General features: G+C 43.5%; 3 protein-coding genes across 4 annotated transcripts in view; 2 read left to right on the forward strand and 1 right to left on the reverse strand.

Moving 5' to 3' along the window:
• Window positions 1–146: 146 nt before the first annotated feature.
• LOC117145938 (sphingomyelin phosphodiesterase 4) lies at window positions 147–3,013 on the forward strand. Its single transcript, XM_033311816.1, has 7 exons — window positions 147–319; window positions 376–675; window positions 729–1,552; window positions 1,610–1,879; window positions 1,940–2,252; window positions 2,312–2,569; window positions 2,631–3,013. The coding sequence occupies exons 1-7, from the start codon at window positions 287–289 to the stop codon at window positions 2,931–2,933; spliced, it is 2,301 nt and encodes a 766-aa protein (XP_033167707.1). The 5' UTR covers window positions 147–286; the 3' UTR covers window positions 2,934–3,013.
• Window positions 2,957–5,459, reverse strand: LOC117145940 (cytochrome P450 315a1, mitochondrial). 2 transcript variants are annotated; one of them, XM_033311818.1, is made up of 6 exons: window positions 5,097–5,459; window positions 4,441–4,650; window positions 4,127–4,353; window positions 3,703–4,055; window positions 3,438–3,644; window positions 2,957–3,383 (listed from the first exon to the last, which is right to left on the reverse strand). In XM_033311818.1, the coding sequence occupies exons 1-6, from the start codon at window positions 5,342–5,344 to the stop codon at window positions 3,063–3,065; spliced, it is 1,566 nt and encodes a 521-aa protein (XP_033167709.1). In that variant the 5' UTR covers window positions 5,345–5,459; the 3' UTR covers window positions 2,957–3,062. The 2 variants fall into 2 exon arrangements, with proteins under 2 accessions (XP_033167709.1, XP_033167708.1); XM_033311817.1 differs by having other exon boundaries at window positions 3,438–3,659.
• Window positions 5,460–13,126: 7,667 nt separating this feature from the next.
• The window catches only part of LOC117145941 (trophoblast glycoprotein), a 40,123-nt gene continuing 35,742 nt past the window's right edge, over window positions 13,127–17,507 (forward strand). The window contains exon 1 of the mRNA XM_033311819.1: window positions 13,127–13,800. The gene's annotated coding sequence lies outside the window, so the exon portion shown is untranslated. The remainder of the gene's footprint in view (window positions 13,801–17,507) is intronic.

Raw genomic sequence — 17,507 nt, forward strand, 5'->3', positions numbered from 1 at the left:
ATAACCAATCCGTTTCGAAATTTAGGAATGCAAGAAATAAAATTATGTTAATTATTCAGTATTTGTTTAATGACCGCTAGTGAATTTCATCAACATTTTAATGTAATTGTTATAAAAATTTCACGTATTCTTTGCCGATGTGGCAGCCCTATGGACTGATACCATTTTTCACTGGTCCGGCAGCACGGCGAAAGGTTTTTGTTTACTGCACGCCGGCAGAAGTTTTTAAGTTTTAAAGTGATATTTATTTGTAATATAAGACAATTTTGACACACACGAACTCACCATGTCGCAGACCATGCCGCCAGAAAACCTAAGCGTGAGTAGCGAGCATCGAGGTAATACAAATTGCGCTCTAATCTCATCCCATTCCAGAGCCGCCTGTTGACGGTGCTCAGTTTGCCGCTTTTCGAGCGCGTGCACGAGCTGAGAATCTTGTTCGATCGGTGCTCCCTGCGCCAAGTGCATGAGATCTTCCCCCACGTTGTGCACTCCATATTCGGGATCGATGGCAATCCGTTGGGCTGGGGCCTGCGGACCACGACGCTTGAAAACAATCCGCTGCAATTCCAAACGCTGAACCAGTTCTTCGGTGTCTGTGGTCCCTGGATGCATGTTTGCCACCGCCTGCTGGTCGACCAGTACAAATTCGAACTAGACATCAATCTGCTGCCGGTAAGTGGATTAAAAAGGGGTATTATGGCTCACTCTAATTCCTTTCGTTTCAGGCGAAATTCGTTAGCCTACTGCAGAATGGTCAGAGTCCTAGTTTCTATGCGGAACTCATCAATGTGGAGACGATGATGCACCAGATTTCCACGCTCTCGCTCAACGCCTTCGACTTCTACGTGATTCACTTTGTGCTACACGCCCTGCAGCCACTGCACTCTATCAATCCCATAGCCATGCAAATCCACAATGTGCGCAGCAAAACGGTCTACTTGAAGCTGGTGGCCGAGTACCTTAACAACTTCCTGCCGCTGGTTCCAGATGCACGCATAGAACCGGTGCACTTTAGCAGCGGGATTAAAGCGCCACAGCCATTGCCAGCCCAGGCATTACAGCCCCAAAGACAACCGCGCTACATTAAGATCCCCAGCTCCTATGGCAATGGCGGAAACGTGTCGGTCGGTGGTGGCAGTCCCAGTGCAAGCGTTGGCGGGAACATATCACCACAGTCCAACAGCCCAAATGCCAGCTCCCACAGGGCCTACGCCTGGCGATCAGAAAGTGTTCTCCACTTTTTCGTAGACATCTGGCTGCGCTACGACATCGAGTCGGAGCATCATTTGCCCAGCAGCGATTTTGTGCGCGGCGTACGCACCTTGGTCAAGCAGGTGCACTTCTTTGCAAATGGCGCTCAGCTCGACCACAGTTCGCTGTGCGCGCTGCGTAAGGTATCGTTGAGTATGGTTAAAGTGAGGATCTACGCCTTTATAGTTGGTTTGATCGATCGTTGGCCTCTGGACAGCTCCTTGATGGTGGTGCTGGAGCTTTGGCTCAGTTACATTCAGCCATGGAGATACACCATAGCGGCGCTGAACAATAAAACGTAAGATTAACCTTATAAATTGAAACACTGAAGACCACTAATACGTTTTCTTTTCAGACCTAGTCTTTCCTACAGGCCGCCAATTTCTTCCTGCTTCGATGGCTTCATTATCGACAACATTATTATGTACACTCACGTATTTACGCAGCTAATGCCACACTTCGGGCGGTTGGACTACACTGTGTATCGGAACGCATTTATGCTGTACCGTCTGGCCACAATCTTCTCTCAACATGATTTAGTAGATAAACTACAGCGTTTTGAGCAAATCCATGCAGGCAATGCTTTTGGCTTTGACTCGCCACAGCGCCAAGTCAACATAATGAAGTGGGTTGAGACTATTTAGTTAAATAACTTCTCATTTTAAAATAATCCTGTTTCGTTTAGCAAATCCGTCTCTCCAGGCACTCAGTGGAATCAATCGGTGAACACAAGCTCCGTCAAACTGTTTAGTTATACCATGCAAACGCAAATGGAAACCTTCTTGTTGGTGATCAGTATGGCCCGAAACTCGGTGCTCAGAGACATCGCCAAGCTTCGAAACGAAATTGCGGAGAGACAGCGCTCTGAAGGATTTCTTAAGAACTTTTATAAGAAGATCTTTGGCGAGTGCACCCAGGAAGAAGTGACCGTGCGCGAGTTCAGTCGCATTCCGGAGGTTTTGCGTCAATGCATCGACGCATTCTGTCGAACGTTTAATGTGAGTTTACTGTTCGTTTTCGGTTAACATAAAATTTAAATATTTGAATATCTAAACAGGTTGATCAAGCGAATCTATCTATGCATGAAACTCTGCCAGAGGAACCATCTATGCCTTCTGCGCCTGCTGTGCAAAATTTCAGCTTTTTCGACGCCAGCGACACTTTGGACACCTCAAAGCTGAACCCGCACCAAATGTCGCTCAATGCTTCTAGCCTGCATGCCGCTGTTGATCCCGCCACGCTGCCCATCCAGACCAATGAAGTTAGAGCATTGGTAAGAATGCTGCACTTCGTTTCGGAAAAGATTAACAAAAAGGTAAGTTTCTTTAAAATGGCCTCTTTGTTTTTCCCTGTTGGTAATAACATATTTTATCCAGTATGGTAGTCAACTACAAGGATTCTACGTCCGCGACGATTACTTCGGAAAAGTGTCCCGGCAACTGTTGTACGCTCCGATGACGGAACAGTGGTTTGACAAAAGCTCCGGCCACGTTGAAATATGTGAAAATCTGGTTCCTCCGCGAGTTTGCCTACGACCATTGGGCTCTATATCCGCTCTCACAACGATCGGTTGCTCGATGATCCTTGGACAACTGGTGTGGGGTTCCCCACTCCTGGGAATATTTATTCTGGCGACTGTGCTAATAGTCTATATCATGCTGCAGGCATTGTTTTCCTAGTTTGAAATGTTTAACTAGATAGATTACTAAATATGTGACATTTATATATTTTTATAAAACTAAAGATACTACGATTACAATTACGATTAGTGTTAGTTCTATGATTATGTTTATGCGTGTATGACTGTATCACTCGGTTCGCGGCCGAAGGGCTAAACGCAAAGTCTGATCGGGCACGGTGACCATGCGGAGCACGCTGTCAACGGGTTTCTCGTTGAGGCAGCTCATCTCAAACTGGGCGGCACATCGGCCCAGCAGGGAGTGGAGCTGCTTGAGTGCCACACGGCGACCAATGCAAGACCGCTGGCCGATGGCAAAAGGCAGACTGCCGTGTGACTTATGCACCTGCTCCGACTCTCCAATGCACCAGCGCTCCGGGAGCACACGTTCCGGCTGCTCAAAGTGTGATGGATCGCGACCTGCCGTGTATAAGGAGAGCAGCACCATGGTCTGAAAGAGGAGTGCATGAGCTATGAGGCTCTCAAAGAAATTTCTTTCACTCACATCCTTTTCGATAAAGTGACCGCCAAGTTGCGCGTCCTGCGGCAGATATCGGCCAATGAAGGGAGCTACGGGGTACAGACGCAGGGACTCCTTGATCAGGCCGTGCATCAGCCGAGAATCATTGGTAGCTCGCTCCTTGGCCAGTCGTTTCTGGAGCATCGGCTCCTTTGAAAGGGCAAACAAAGCCCACTGACTGCTAAATGCGGTCTGTATGAGGTGTAGCTACAATAAGTAATGGGCTTTACAATTCAATTGGATCGCTCACCGTGTCACCTGCTGCAATGACCAAGTCTACAAATATCCGCTTGATCATATCGCCTGGCACATCCGCCGCCTGGAGGCGATGGTAGAGCGCCTCATCGTGCGATCTCCTTTGGTCCTCCTGCACTCTGATGCAGTGATCGATTATGGCAGCTCCCTCACGCAGCACCTCATCCACATTGGCCTCGAAATCCCGCCAGATGGGCAGGCGCAAAATCTGGGCCAAGCGAGGCGGGAATGTCATCAGTCGCGAGCTATGCTCAAACACCTTGTGCACAATCTGCGTAAAGTAGTCCAGCGAGGACTGGATCTTGGGGCAGGTGAGCACGCTGGTGCCAAACATGATGCAGCACAGCACTACAAGTGGGCAGAGTTGGGATGAAATCATTTTGTATGGGGATCAGCGCTTAATGCATGACGGCTTGTACCTTCTATCGACCAACGGTAGAGCTGTTGTTCCAACAGGGGCAGTTCGTAGCTTCGGATTTCACCACCCTCCGCTAGCGGAATCGCCGCCGCCTCCGCAGTGCGTCTTTTCCACTGATCCACCATTCGTCTGGTACAGCTCTCAATATGCACGTCCATCCAATTCAAATTTCCGTTGAGCAGCAGTCGATTAAGTATGCGTCGGTTGTGCAGCCACTCGGCGCCCTCCCTATTCCCATCGAAGAAGAGACAAGAGATCGGTTTCGTCGGCTCCACATTTGCAATTCAACGGACTCATTTGGTCCACTCCACTTACATGAAGAACAGTCCCCGTTGGCAGGCATGTTGCTGGTTATACAGCGTCCAGGCATCCGGCAGCGGATGCTGCGGATACTGACCCTCGTGCTGGAAGACTCCGCGCATGAGATTCGCTGACGACACGAACACTGCATCCTGGGTACCGCCCAAGCGCTCCCGGAAAATGGGACCATACTGCTTGTGCCTCGCATCGATGTACTTATGAAGGCTAGACAGATTAAGGATATACGAGTTATACTAGGGGTCCTTTCGGCGAAAATATATTAGTACATATGCAGTTGAACTCTCTTAAGTCGCAGAGATTGTGATTAGTTTTTAGTTTATTTTACTTTCGTCCTTGTATATTTCAACATATTTTTTTTATTTAAAGCTTTGATATTTTGTAAGTATTATTTCGATTTCTTCGATTTGTGAACCATTTTAGATATAAACAACTCTATTACGTTTTGCACTTTTTGGAAATTTTAGTAGGGTTAAGCACTTTCTTAAAAGAAAAACCTACAGATAATCACTTTTTTCAAAAGGTTGCCAATTAAGGTTGAATTGTTTAACATTGAACTAGTCCGGCATAAGCCAATTTTATAGTATTTATTATGCATTTTCAACACGAGTGCTGTCTCTCCGACTTTTCGAGGTTCAACTATACGGATTTACTGCGTGGCTCCGCCGGCGGCTATAAGATCCACAAGTGTCCCGACTACCGGAAGTCCCTTCACCCTCGGAATGGGCACGTATTTGGCGGCGGCGACGGCAGACGGTAGTTCCGTTGCGGGAAAACGTTGCAAGGGCGGCGGATCGCAGCTCGAACGGAAGAGGCTCAGGCTAAGGATTCGCACCAGGAGCTGGTCGAGCAGGTGTCTCAGCCAGCGCAGCGGGCCCGGCCGCTCTCTCTTCTCGGTCATCGGTGTACGTCACGGTGGCAGCGGGGGGTAACCACCTGCACCTGCTCTCGGCTGTGAAACGCTCTGGAAAACGCGTCCCGACAAAGGGCCAGGCCAGGGGCAGACTGACTCGACCCGCCGGCCGGAGCGGGCCTTTTAACCCATCGAGCATCGAGAGCCGGCGACCAAATCGCCGATCCGATCGGATCGGAGCGGATCGCATCGCATCGGCTACCTGCGATGGGCAGGCACACGATCAGTGTGACGGCGATGCCGGTGGGCATCGAATCGGACATATGGATATGGATAGTGCTGCGGATTGATATATATTTATACATATATATTTGTACATATACGCGCAAATCAAATGCGATCCGCTTTGGCCAGACGCGCTGACTGGACACTAAAACTCTGCTGGCCATGCAAATTGCCAGTTTGGGGAAGGAAATGGGGTGGAGCAGGAAGGGTCAGGAGAACGAGAAAGTTGAGGTAATTGCCAACTTTTCTTCGATTGTTTTGGTCAATTCTGTGTCAAACCGTTGTTGTTTATATGGGCTTATAAAATATGATTGACATAAAATTGAAAACGTGCAAGCAAAATGTAATTTTAATACAATCCAATGCAAAATAAGTCTGTAAATAATGTTATTTATTTAGTGCCTTTTTTGGGGAATTTTTTTTAACAGGATCACAATACAGGTTTTATTGCATTAAGCCTTTTAAAAATCAACTGCTTTTGATAGCTGCAAAAAATAGTGCTTTAGACCACACGAATTTCGAGTGACTTTCAATGATATATTCCACTATTTGATTGAACATGTCTAAGTAGTCATTTTAAATAGTTAAGCCCAATAAATAGTATTTAAGGTGTGTGTGTCCTGTCAACACCTATTTCGACTCTGATTTTAAGCCCATTCAATCGCATTATTTTAAATCACTTCGGTGACAGCATAAAGTGCTCTTTTTTCACATCCCCCCATATATTTTGAATGCTGCGATGGTTGGAGAAAGCTGAGTGTGGGGCCATTAAAAGTGCCATATTTTGCATGTTTCATGTTTAGTTGACACTAAAAATAAATCAAATAGAAACAAACCAAAGCTAGATAAACCCAGCAAATGCACCATCAGAAAGTTGACAGCAAACAAAACAAGCTGAAAATAAAGTTAAACGTGAGCGAATTGAATTGGGTAATGAAATTTATGCATTAATAGTTGCAATTTGAATTGGGTTGCCAAAACGAGGAAGGGGTCACAATCGTGACCTGAGAATAAACTCTACTTCCTGACGAAGGTTGTGAAAATGTAGCAGGAAGGACGGAAAATTTAAGACTTGTCATATTTATGGTCTATTAGGGGTAGCCGTGTCACAAGCAAGCGAAAAGGGTTAAAATAAATAAATATTGTTTTCCATCTTTGCGGCAACACACGCGACATGCATAATAATAAAAACAATAATATCGGGGAAATGTGCGGGGTTCGGGGGATCCCCAATTCATATAAAGATAATGCAAAATAGCACGGAGGACAACAAATAACAAAAATAACAAGGACCCCCCGCCACACATTCCTCTCCACTTAATGCAATAATAAGACCGATGCGCAAAGAGCATAAATAAAAATATATATATATATATATTTGTATAAGTATAAAAGCAGAGGGGGCGGAAAACAAAGCTCAAAGCAGCATGACGCCATTTGGAAAGCGACGCCTTCCGCTTTTATTGCCAACTTTGGTGGGGGAACCATCAGCAGCGGGAGACCGGAAGTTGGAAGGAGCTTTTTTCGGAGGAGATGGGTTATGGGTTGGCCCACTCGCGCCGCGTGTCATTCGGTTCACATGGAGTAAATGGAAGACTGTCTTCGCCTCAGCTGGAAATGAGAATGCCGAGATGGATGAGCCAGGATTTCCTTGTCCATTAATATTGTGTCTGAATAGTTTGCAGATAGGCACGTAGATTGGCGATTTCACTCGATGTTTACATTCGCTAAACGGCAAATGGATATTCTCCTGGTAAATTGATTTTCTGGCTTGTATTTTAAATCGAAATGTCAATTAAGTTTATAACTCTGCAGCAAGCTTATTCTAAAGTAATAGCTTACCTTTACACAAAGTACATCCTTGCCACAAAATGCAGCACAGAACGCAAATCCAAACACTTTTCCAGACCAAAAGTTAGGTGGAGAATAACCAGATCCAGGAGAAGTTCAGGCTTACTCCAACTTTATTTTTGAGCATCCTGAGCGAAACGTAAGCGGAAGTCCTTACAGCTTTTGCATATCCTAAAGTGCCACTAAGTGGTGCTATCATTCTTTCATGTGTGCGGAATGTGATGGTTATCACACGTCACAACAGCATTTGGATTCACGTGCAGATAGGAATACAAATACTCTTGGACTCGGAGATACGGATACCCACGAATGGAGCCAGCACTCTGTGCATCCTGCATATATCCTGTTTCTATGTTTGTGAGCTTCAAGTGCTTGTTGATTCTAATTCACCGTCAACATCCCTATCCGAATCCTCGATTCGCTGTGGTTTTCGTATCGCTGACCACAACAGAATTTCACTCTTCACTGTATTTTTTCTCCGCTCGAGGACCCTTCATGCTGCTCCAACTCCTGTGGAACCCGCTGGGCCAGGACTGGCGCTACCAAAAAGTGTCCAAAACATAAATGACATTTATATTGGTTATAGTATTATAAGGCAGCTTGCTCGGACCCCTCCGCTTATACGTGCCAACATTTGGGTCATAAAAATAAACACAAAAGAAACAGCAAACAGTGCTCGAACAGGACAAACAATTTATACCACTGGCTAAAGAAGCAGAGGTCAAGCCATGATATATGAGAAATAGCACGCATCCATAGTGTGTGTGTGTGTGGTACATAAAGTGCGTTTCATAATCGAATGACAGTTGAGAGGTTCTGCAATATGATCGTAATAGCCAAAGCTTGTTTAAATAACTTGAAGCATACTTTTATTTATATAACGTCTTGTCTGTTTATATAGGCCATAATACACTTATATCAATTTATGATAATATGATTTATAGTTAAATGAAATCAGTGCTTTAAGTTATGCTTGCTACCATTTTGTGACGCTTTATTAGTTGTGAAACGTGATGTATTTTTTTTCTCCGCTTCTATTTTTAGAATTGAAAACTTTTGCCAAGTAATAGGAGCCATAACAATTTTCTGGTCACGTGGTCAGCGGCGTGAGCTGAAACAGGTCTTAAAGAGTCAGAGTAAGAGCCACAAATTACGTATACGCCGTGTGCGTCAAAACGCAAATGTCAAAATTGGGCAGCCTGACGGGTCAAATTGCCAAAAGGGGTGTGCCGTAGGATGGGGATTCCACCAAGTGTGTGGGGGTGTGTGTGTTTGTGTGGCTGTTCTGGCTCCAAACGAGTGGCTTAGGCTATGTGCGTGCCTTTGGCATATGTGTGTGCCAGACACACATAATCACACACACATCTGAGTAGGTATGAGTTGATAGTAAGGACCGGGAAGCCAGCAAAGGCAGAGTGAACGTTGGCGGGTTGCAAGTTCAATGGCTTCGCTCATAAATCCATCGCCGCAGCCAATACAAATAAACAAGGCAGACACACAGCCAGTTCAGTCGGGAAAATGAGAAAAGCGCCTCTGACAGTCCGGTCTCGCAGCAGGCAATATTCGTGGTGGAGCGGATAGATAGCCAAACACCAAAACAACAAGCGATCCGCAGACCCACGAGAACCTGCGCAGGATGCATACCACGTGCTGATTGCGAACCCTTTGCCCTAACTTCTGGAGGAGCAGGGCGGGTGGGTGGTGCATGGCGGCTGCTGGGGCTTCCGTTTTGTTAGCAATCAACTTCCTGTTGCGCAAACATGTGTGCAGCCACAAAAATAATTAATTGGCGCGAATTCAATACTGGAAATGTTACATTTTCAATATTTGGACAGTGTGAAAGCAATACGGTTTGTTACAAACGTTTTAATTACGCAAAATATTTATTATTTCACGCAAAACATTTTAGCACATGACATAACAATAAAATTATTTACTGAATAACCGAAAAAAAGTGTTAGATTAAACGACCTAATGTTTGGGAAAATTGTATTTTTTTGTAATACCTTTATTGACCAATCAAATTTTATTTTGTTATCAGAGCAGAAGTGTTAAATTTTTAAAATCCATCGCCATATAGGTGACCAAAATTAGCACTTTTATCACCAAGTTCTTTTTGCGCTCTGTTATTTTTCCCTCAGTTGCTTTTTTTGACCAGACGTTGGCCAAAAGGGTTTCATTTCTTGGCTCAGTCATGCACGATGAGGGACCCAAAATACAAATACATAACAAGGGAAAGCGGTACAGTCGGCTGCCTCGACTATAAGATACCCTTTGCAAAACAGGCTGACAATTACTGCAAGATTTCAATATGTAGGTTTTTAGCTCATATAGTAGATATAAAAAATCACACATAATAAATAAACTATAAATAATAAATATAATAAATAAATAATATTATCTTGACAATCCACGAACTTAGTATACCCCCTTTGATTTACAAAGAACAGGTACTCAAATGTTCGCTTTTTTCGTTGTTGTTTTTTGGTTTGTTTTGAAAGGTTTTATGCCTTTAAGCCCATGTTGTTGTTGTTTATCCTGTGGGCCTAAATCATATTAATGAATTTTCTTTTGGTCATGATTCGGACCTCTATCAAGGTTGGAAATGGCTGCGAATGGAAGTTTGGGAAACATTAATTACGCAAAATTAAATTTGATATCCTCGCATTAGCCGTGAATCAAGCAATGTACAAAACTGAAACGCTTCACCGGGTTTTATTTACTTTCGGAGGTTACTTTCTCCGAGTAAATGGCAAGTGAGGGTGTTTTTGTGGGGTCACCACTTGAGCGGCTTAGTTAAATTTATGTTTTAAAAAAATAAACGCAAAGGAAGAACAAGAAATAATAATTGCCTGCAATGCGAAATCCGCTTTTGGTCATTAGCGGAGCAGCCCTTTTTTTTGGTGGCCAAAAGGGGTGAATGCGTGAGTGCGAGTTCGAAGGTTAGAGGTCAGCTGCCCCCCGGAATTTATTTGCCTCGCGCATTGCGGACCTCATTAGCAATAGTTTTGTTTGGCTTTGTCTGGTTTTCGGTTCAGTTCAGTTCAGTTCGGGCCGAAATGTTTATTTTGATCCCCCTGATTTCCCCCCTTGGCCAAATCCACACATAAATCATGGCCCAAACTGCACTGACAGTTGCGGCGCCATCGATGATGATGATGGCATTTTGTGGGCACAGGCAGGGCTTTATCAGTTAGCCGGCGCTATAATAATTCCCGACTTGGCTCCGTTCTGCGGCCCAACTAATTAGCCCACAAAGGGGGTTTATAATGGGGGCAGTGGTCAGTGTCCATGGATAACGACAGCCAATTTGAATGGAACCAGCGCGAGTCAAGTCATTTCATATTCGGATTGTCTAAAAAGTTTGACAGCAGTTAAGCCATTTATCGTTTCATGGAAAGTTAGTACCTTTTACCTGATATGTTCGCTATTCTGTTCACATTTTCATATCTTCAGCCGAGCGTTGTTGTTTTAATTACTCTTCTATGACGTAGTCAACCCTGCGTAAGGTACCCTTATTGTATTTTTATTTACCATTTTTTTTTTATTTACCATAACCCCCACTTCATCATCCTTATTTCCACTAGCAATTTATTCAGTTGCTATGCCTACTTTTTCAATTTGGCATGAGCCTCCTCCTGTCGCATTTTTCCCGTATATCAGGTGTCCTTGGTAATACTAACCCATTTATTTAGCAAAGCAAAAAAAGTAGTAAAACATAAAGCACAGGAAGTTATTTTCTCCGTCTCACCCAGCTTATACCCCGCACCACCTGTTTTCCTTCTTCGGCTTTGACTGTCATTCAGTGGGCGGAATGCAGGGTGGCTGGGCGGTTGGGGGTGGTGAAAGGTGGAGCTTGGCTGGTTAAACGAGGAGGCCAATCAAGCTGCATGAGTGCATCCTACTGGAGCTCAGCTGCATCTTCCTCACACACACACATACGCACAGAGCGGCAGGAACACGTGTGTGGCATCATCATTAACGGTACCGAAAGGATGGCTGTTTGAAAGCAGAGAAATGGGGGTCTCAGACTTTCTCCATTCACCTTGCCCCTTTCACCTGCCTGTTGTCTTTGCTGATTGCCTGCTAAAGGCAGATAGCAAGAAAGGAAAGGAGACTTAGTTAAATCCGAATTAAGTCGGATATCCGATCACCAGAAGATTCCGGAGTATATCTGCTAACTGCCGGCAAAACAGGTTGACAGCAATGGGGAACGTTAAGTTTGAAATATATTTCAGTATTTATAATGCAATTAGTGTTGTTAAGAAGAAGTTATATTTCAAGCAGTAGGTGTGTATTTATCACGGCAGTTAAAATTGGGAATTCGATTTGAATTTGATTTTGATATCCAAAATGATTTTCCAGTGCGGTAATTGCATATTTCGTGTTAAATCGGCTTATCCCCTTTTCGAAATGCTAATTTATTTGTCAGTGTGCATCTGTGTGTCTGTGTGTGTGTGTTGCCAAACTCCCATTTGTGAGTGTGTTGAGCCGAGCATGAATAATTCAAATCAAAATTAATTCGTTATTAGTTCGCAGCAAACACACACAAGCAACAGGCTTGAAGGGAAAGTGATGCAGGAGCAAAAAATAAGTATGGCCGGGCATAAAGCCAACCTCATTACCAACTATGCATATATGTATGTTTGTCTGTATGTATGTATGTATTTGGGAGTGGGCACAAACCTGGCTCAATAGCGCCTTGGAGAATTTACATAAAACACTAAAAATATCAACAGCAACGTCCGCTGACAAAGTAAAGAAGCGAAAAAACGCTAAAGAAAAACTAGGAAAAATGAAATTCAAATAAACCTTAAAATTGACTTAGCAACGACGACAGCGGCGGCAGCGACAACAACAAAAACAACATCATCGGTGACAGAAGCAGAGTCAGCAGCAGCAAAAAACAATACATATACATGTACATATACATATATATCTAGAAAAACCGCTCCATGACATCAACAAACAATCAACGACAAAGAAAAATGAAAATGAAATGTAAATGACATGAAAGCCTGGCTTAAATGAAAAGTGCAGGGGTAGCATTCGTTACTAAAATTAGTAGTTTTTTGTTGCAAAATCAAATGGGTTCAATCGCGGTGGCTCTTAAATTCTCGTTACCTGTTATTTATACTCTTCTGCCGTCTGGGGAGTTTTGGAGCCCACTGCGAATGCAACACATCGAACTCAAACAGGTTGGCAGAACAAAAATCAAAGCGTGGGTGGATTCAGAAGTTCCATGAATAGGTGATATGAATAGGGATATTTTCAAGTAATTTTAAAGTTATATACATTATTTATGATTATTCATTAGCTGACACAAATCTGACAACTGAGTAGGCATATCTTGTTAGCTTTTTTGTGACTTAAGGTCACTGTCACTAGCAAAGGTATAGGCATTTTAGTTAATTTTGGATTTTTTGCTTTTAGACCGCTTTAAATTGTCGTATTAAACGCTAGTTACTTTAAAGTTAGGCCTGATTAAAGGTTCAATTACAAAAGTTTTGTAATATCAATTAGTTCCCACTGCAGCTCAGCCCCAACATCCCCACTCTTCGTTGTCCTTCGAACATGTTGGAGCTGCTACCTACCATCGAACGCGTTTGGAGCCGGCTGCCATTGTGGGGCTGCCCCTCTGCCGTCCCTCTGCCGCGTCGCTGCTGGCATTGGCGCTCGGCGTCGCTGCTCGGCTACAGTTTTCAGTTTGTTTATAAACTTTGTGCTGTGCGGATGTGTCGTCGCGCGTTTGTCGTCTGGGTACATCGTTCTGGTGAATCTCGCTACTAGCCACGTACTTTGAAACCACTAGCCAGCCGCTTGGCGATCCGTTCTGTCCCGTCCAACGTCCCGCCGTCGCTGCCGCTCCGACCAACCCAACGCCCACATCTGCGCCCACGCGGTCGAGGAAAAGCTGAGGAAAAGCGCGCGCGCGACAAGTGAAGCGCACAGGTTAGCTGTGCTCGTATGGGTGAAACAGTGAGGAATTGTGTTTACTTGTGTGATTTCTTTTGTTTGCTGGCCAATTGTGGGGCTTAATTGAATGCTTGTCTCATATGGGCCAACAGAACCCACAGGCCCCCAACACCAACAACAACAACAACAACAACTGCACAAGCCTACTCGAGTGTTTCGCAACGCCATAAAAAACGCATATATATTGGAAATATAAAAAGAAGAAGAGGTGAAATACCAAAGCAGTACATATACACGCACATATCGACGGGACGAGAAGAGAAGCTAAGCCAGAAATACTGTATATGTACATATAGCAAATGGCATATAGCATATAGCTATAGCATACGAAAACCAGTTTTGAACCGCCGCAGCAGAATCGAAAGCAGCGCAGTCGCAGCGTTTTGACCGAGGTGAGTAGTGCAGTGGTGTGCGTGTGTATCTGTGTGTGTGTTTTACCGCCCACATGTCGCGGCTTTCGCTGCCGACGTCCAGCGGAGTCGCAAACTGGCTTTTGTCGTATGTGAAAAGTAACTTTAATTTGATCGGAGAATCTGTCCCTTACCATTACCCCTCTGCCCCTCTGCCCCTCTGCCCCTTCCCAAAAACCCCCACTCACCACTCTTTGCACAAAAAAATAAGAGATAAAAAACCAGCAACAACTTGTTGAGGCATTCTTCATTTGACCAAGCACTACACTTTTCAGTCATCATATTCAAACGGAGTTAATTGATCATATAGAAACTATAGGTTTGAATATTGTTCAAGTTAGGAAAATATTAAATATATATAATATTAAAATAAGTATTAAAAATTGTATAGTACAAGAACTTCTGGATTTATTTTAAATCTGGAACTTAATTGAGTTAGGATTAAATTTGCAAGCTACATGACCATTTTTTGTGAAAAAATTATACTACCGTATGTAAGGGCAATAAAAAAAAATAATTTAGACAAGAAAAAGCAACAACAACCGATAGCAAAGGCAAAACAACAACAACGAAAAGAACCTACAACAAAACACGAAAAGCTCCGAAAAGTTTTTAATTGTCAACTTTAAGCCGAAGCCAACTTTTCAGGACTGTGAAAGAGTTGTTTTTTTGGGTGAACTTCTTATTTAGCCCTTTTTATGGCGAGAGGTACTCACTAATTGAAATTTACTTAACTCGTTCTTATCCCCACCGTCTACTCAGTTTTGGCCATCGTGGGGCTACTATTGGTAGCATGATTTGTTTGCTGTTCAATGTAGAACAATTTGGCTTGTTCCTGCATTATTTATTCGCCTAATCAATACCTGATAAACGAGGGAAATTCTATGAAGTAATGTTGAATTGAATTAGCTGAGCTAATTTTCCAGCCTTAATGCAGGGAGTTTTTACCAACTTCTATATTTACAAAATAAGCCTAACTAATATTGCCCCCAGAATAATTAAATTGTAATAAATACATTGTACCTTACTGCATTTAATATTTAAGTCAATAATTTTCCACAATTTTTTAAGGACATCAGATACTTTGACTACCTCGGTTGCGGTCTTCATCTTTTTGCGCACTCACTTAATTATCTTTCAATCCCTGTATCCCGATCTACCCCAATGTTGGCCCGCTGCTTGCGCCTTTTTAATTTGTTTGGCCTGCTTTTGCCGAGACTTTATGTACTCGTATTTCACAGTTTGCCTCAATTACGGACTCCTGCCTGTATGGTGTGTCCATGGTGTCCATGGACCTGCATCCATGCGTCTTCTTTTTATGGGCAACTTTTGTTTTCGTGCCATTTTTCATATACTTTCGCTAGCTACGCACAAATTAAAAGTTTATGCAGCCAGAATGATGATGGAAGTTGGGTAGGTTAATATGCAGGCTGTTGGGGATGCAGTGCATCTGCCACTGGAGCCGAGGACTAAAACTGCCAACTAGCCCAGCAAGCCAGACTTAATGCGCAACAATATTTTTTCTATCGCACAGCAGCAGGCCAAAACTTTATCCAGCCACCGAAAATTTTCCCCCTGAAACCTTCGTCCTTTGGCACAGCCCCTCTAGTCCTTGTATCTGCAACACTTTCACCGGGCAAATATTTGGAATACATTTGCTGGAGTTGCCAGGGGACAGACTTTTGGCATAATTTGTATGCAAAAATCTCAAATAATATACATGGTACGACACCCACTCGCACGTGTGTGTGCGTGTATCTACGCATCCGAGGGATATCCCTGCTGGTGACAGTTTATAATTTCAATCAGTGTCACACTTGTGACAACTTGTTATGTTTTATTGCCCTGGCCAGGAAGGAAGTCCATATCCTTGAACCCTTTTCAGCAAATTCAATGGAAATTTATTTCGGTGGCAAATGTTCATGATCTGCTTTTCCGCCCACTTTAAGTCGCAAAGCCAATGAAAGAAAAGCAACGAATATTTTCTTTAATTACTTCTCATGTCCAGCCAAGGATATATTTGCAAAAATGGCAAACAAATACATTTACATTTATGGGGCGATAACTTTGGACAGCATGGGAGAAAGGGTTATACTTGCTGTGGTTGAAACTGAGCTACAAAAATAGTTACCTTTGTTTTCAGATATTTACTTAGCTTGTGGCTTGGCCAAGGGATGTAGGTAATTGCAGTGCTCTCTGCTTCAAACTGGCCAATTGCGGATAGAATTCTGGTCAGGTGGTTGCAATGATTGCCAAGGAGTCGAAACCAGAAATATCTGAGTGTTTTAATTAAATTGCCAAAAATGTTCTCCTTTTTGGACAAAGAATATTGTAAGCCAAAGGAAATTGAATGAAAATATGCAGCTAGACAAGTCAAACTGAAATCAATTCAAGAAATGACTAAACATGCTGCCGCGAAACCAATACAATTATTCCAGTAAATTAAATCTTAAAGAAATGTATATATTCTCAGGTACCTAATAAAATATAAGGGTAAATATTGCCCAACAATTGATATAATTTAGAAGTAACTTGCATCAGTCACAGATAAGTGGAAATCGCTTGTTAAATTTTCTAGGTTTCCTGTCAATCAAAGTCAGTCAAGAATTAAGGATAAGCGTACTGCAACTTGATCGCAGCCTGCAATCTGCAATCTGCAACTACAGCAACTAGAAGTTTGTAGATGGGGGCAGTTACGCAGCTGCTATTGTTGTGTTGCTTGCAAGACAATTTCAACTAAATTGCAAGTGCGTCAAATGAAAAGGAGTGAGTGGAGCTAGCACAAAATTCAGATATAACCAGCGGGGGGAAACCCGCAGAACTGATGCTGATTTCATGGGGAAAATATTTGCAGCAAAAATATACAATAACCAAAGTCCCGACAGTGGGGATGAGTCAGGAAAGAAGAAGGTGCTTTGCGAGTGGAATAATTATTCCATAAAGCGAGTTAAGCCTGCAGGGGAAATTTAATTCAATCGACTGACAGAACCTTAAAGAATCTGGGGCTTGGCCAACATTTGCATAAAATCACAATTAAAGCCTTTGCCGGCTGCCTTTAATTGTTTTGTATCTCTCAGATACATTGTGTAAGCCATGCCGCATACATTATCTTTATCTCTCACCCGACTGGCTGGCTGCATTTATCCCCCCACCACTCCCCTGCTGTGTCTGCGCAAAAAAAAAGCGTAAACAAAATAAAAAACGCGGAGGCGTCGAAGCGAATTTATGACTCACGGCTTGATTTTTCTCTCCATTTTCCTGTCCGTTTCTGTGGCTGTTGCTGATGTATCTGTATCTTGCAACTGCAACTGCGGCAACGTAATTGTCGCTTACGTGTTAAAGAGGTGTGCTACTGAAGTTCCAGTGGGTAGAGAATTCTTCATCTCTTTTTTCTTGCGTCTTTAGCTTTGGCACCCCGAAATGTCTCTGTATGCGTTTTCCGTCTGAGCCACATTTGCCTTTGAGGCATGCCACAAGTCTGGCCCCCGCCCCGCGCCACCACCACCCTCTTCAGCCACGCTCAGGTGTGTGCGTGAGTCGGTGTATGTGTGGGTGAAACGTGCCACAAGCAGCCCGCTTCGTGAAAATTTTCTTTTCTCATTTCTGCGCGCTCTGCTTTCTCCAGCATCTATTTATTCCTGAAATTCTACAGGGTAGCAAACGTTTTTGGTTCTATTTAAATTTAAAAC

The sequence above is a fragment of the Drosophila mauritiana genome, chromosome 3R (genome assembly GCF_004382145.1).
Source record: "Drosophila mauritiana strain mau12 chromosome 3R, ASM438214v1, whole genome shotgun sequence".
Taxonomy (NCBI): domain Eukaryota; kingdom Metazoa; phylum Arthropoda; class Insecta; order Diptera; family Drosophilidae; genus Drosophila; species Drosophila mauritiana.

Coding starts and splice junctions, on each gene's coding strand:
- LOC117145940 (XM_033311817.1), bottom strand. CDS start 5,344: ATGACCGAGAAGAGAGAGCGGCCGGGCCCGCTGCGCTGGCTGAGACAC. Junction 3,660..3,702: donor TCATTGCAGCAGGTGACACG/GTGAGCGATCCA, acceptor TACTTATTGTAG/CTACACCTCATACAGACCGC. Junction 3,384..3,437: donor GTCACTTTATCGAAAAGGAT/GTGAGTGAAAGA, acceptor CTCCTCTTTCAG/ACCATGGTGCTGCTCTCCTT.
- LOC117145938 (XM_033311816.1), top strand. CDS start 287: ATGTCGCAGACCATGCCGCCAGAAAACCTAAGC. Junction 320..375: donor TGCCGCCAGAAAACCTAAGC/GTGAGTAGCGAG, acceptor ATCCCATTCCAG/AGCCGCCTGTTGACGGTGCT. Junction 676..728: donor TAGACATCAATCTGCTGCCG/GTAAGTGGATTA, acceptor CTTTCGTTTCAG/GCGAAATTCGTTAGCCTACT.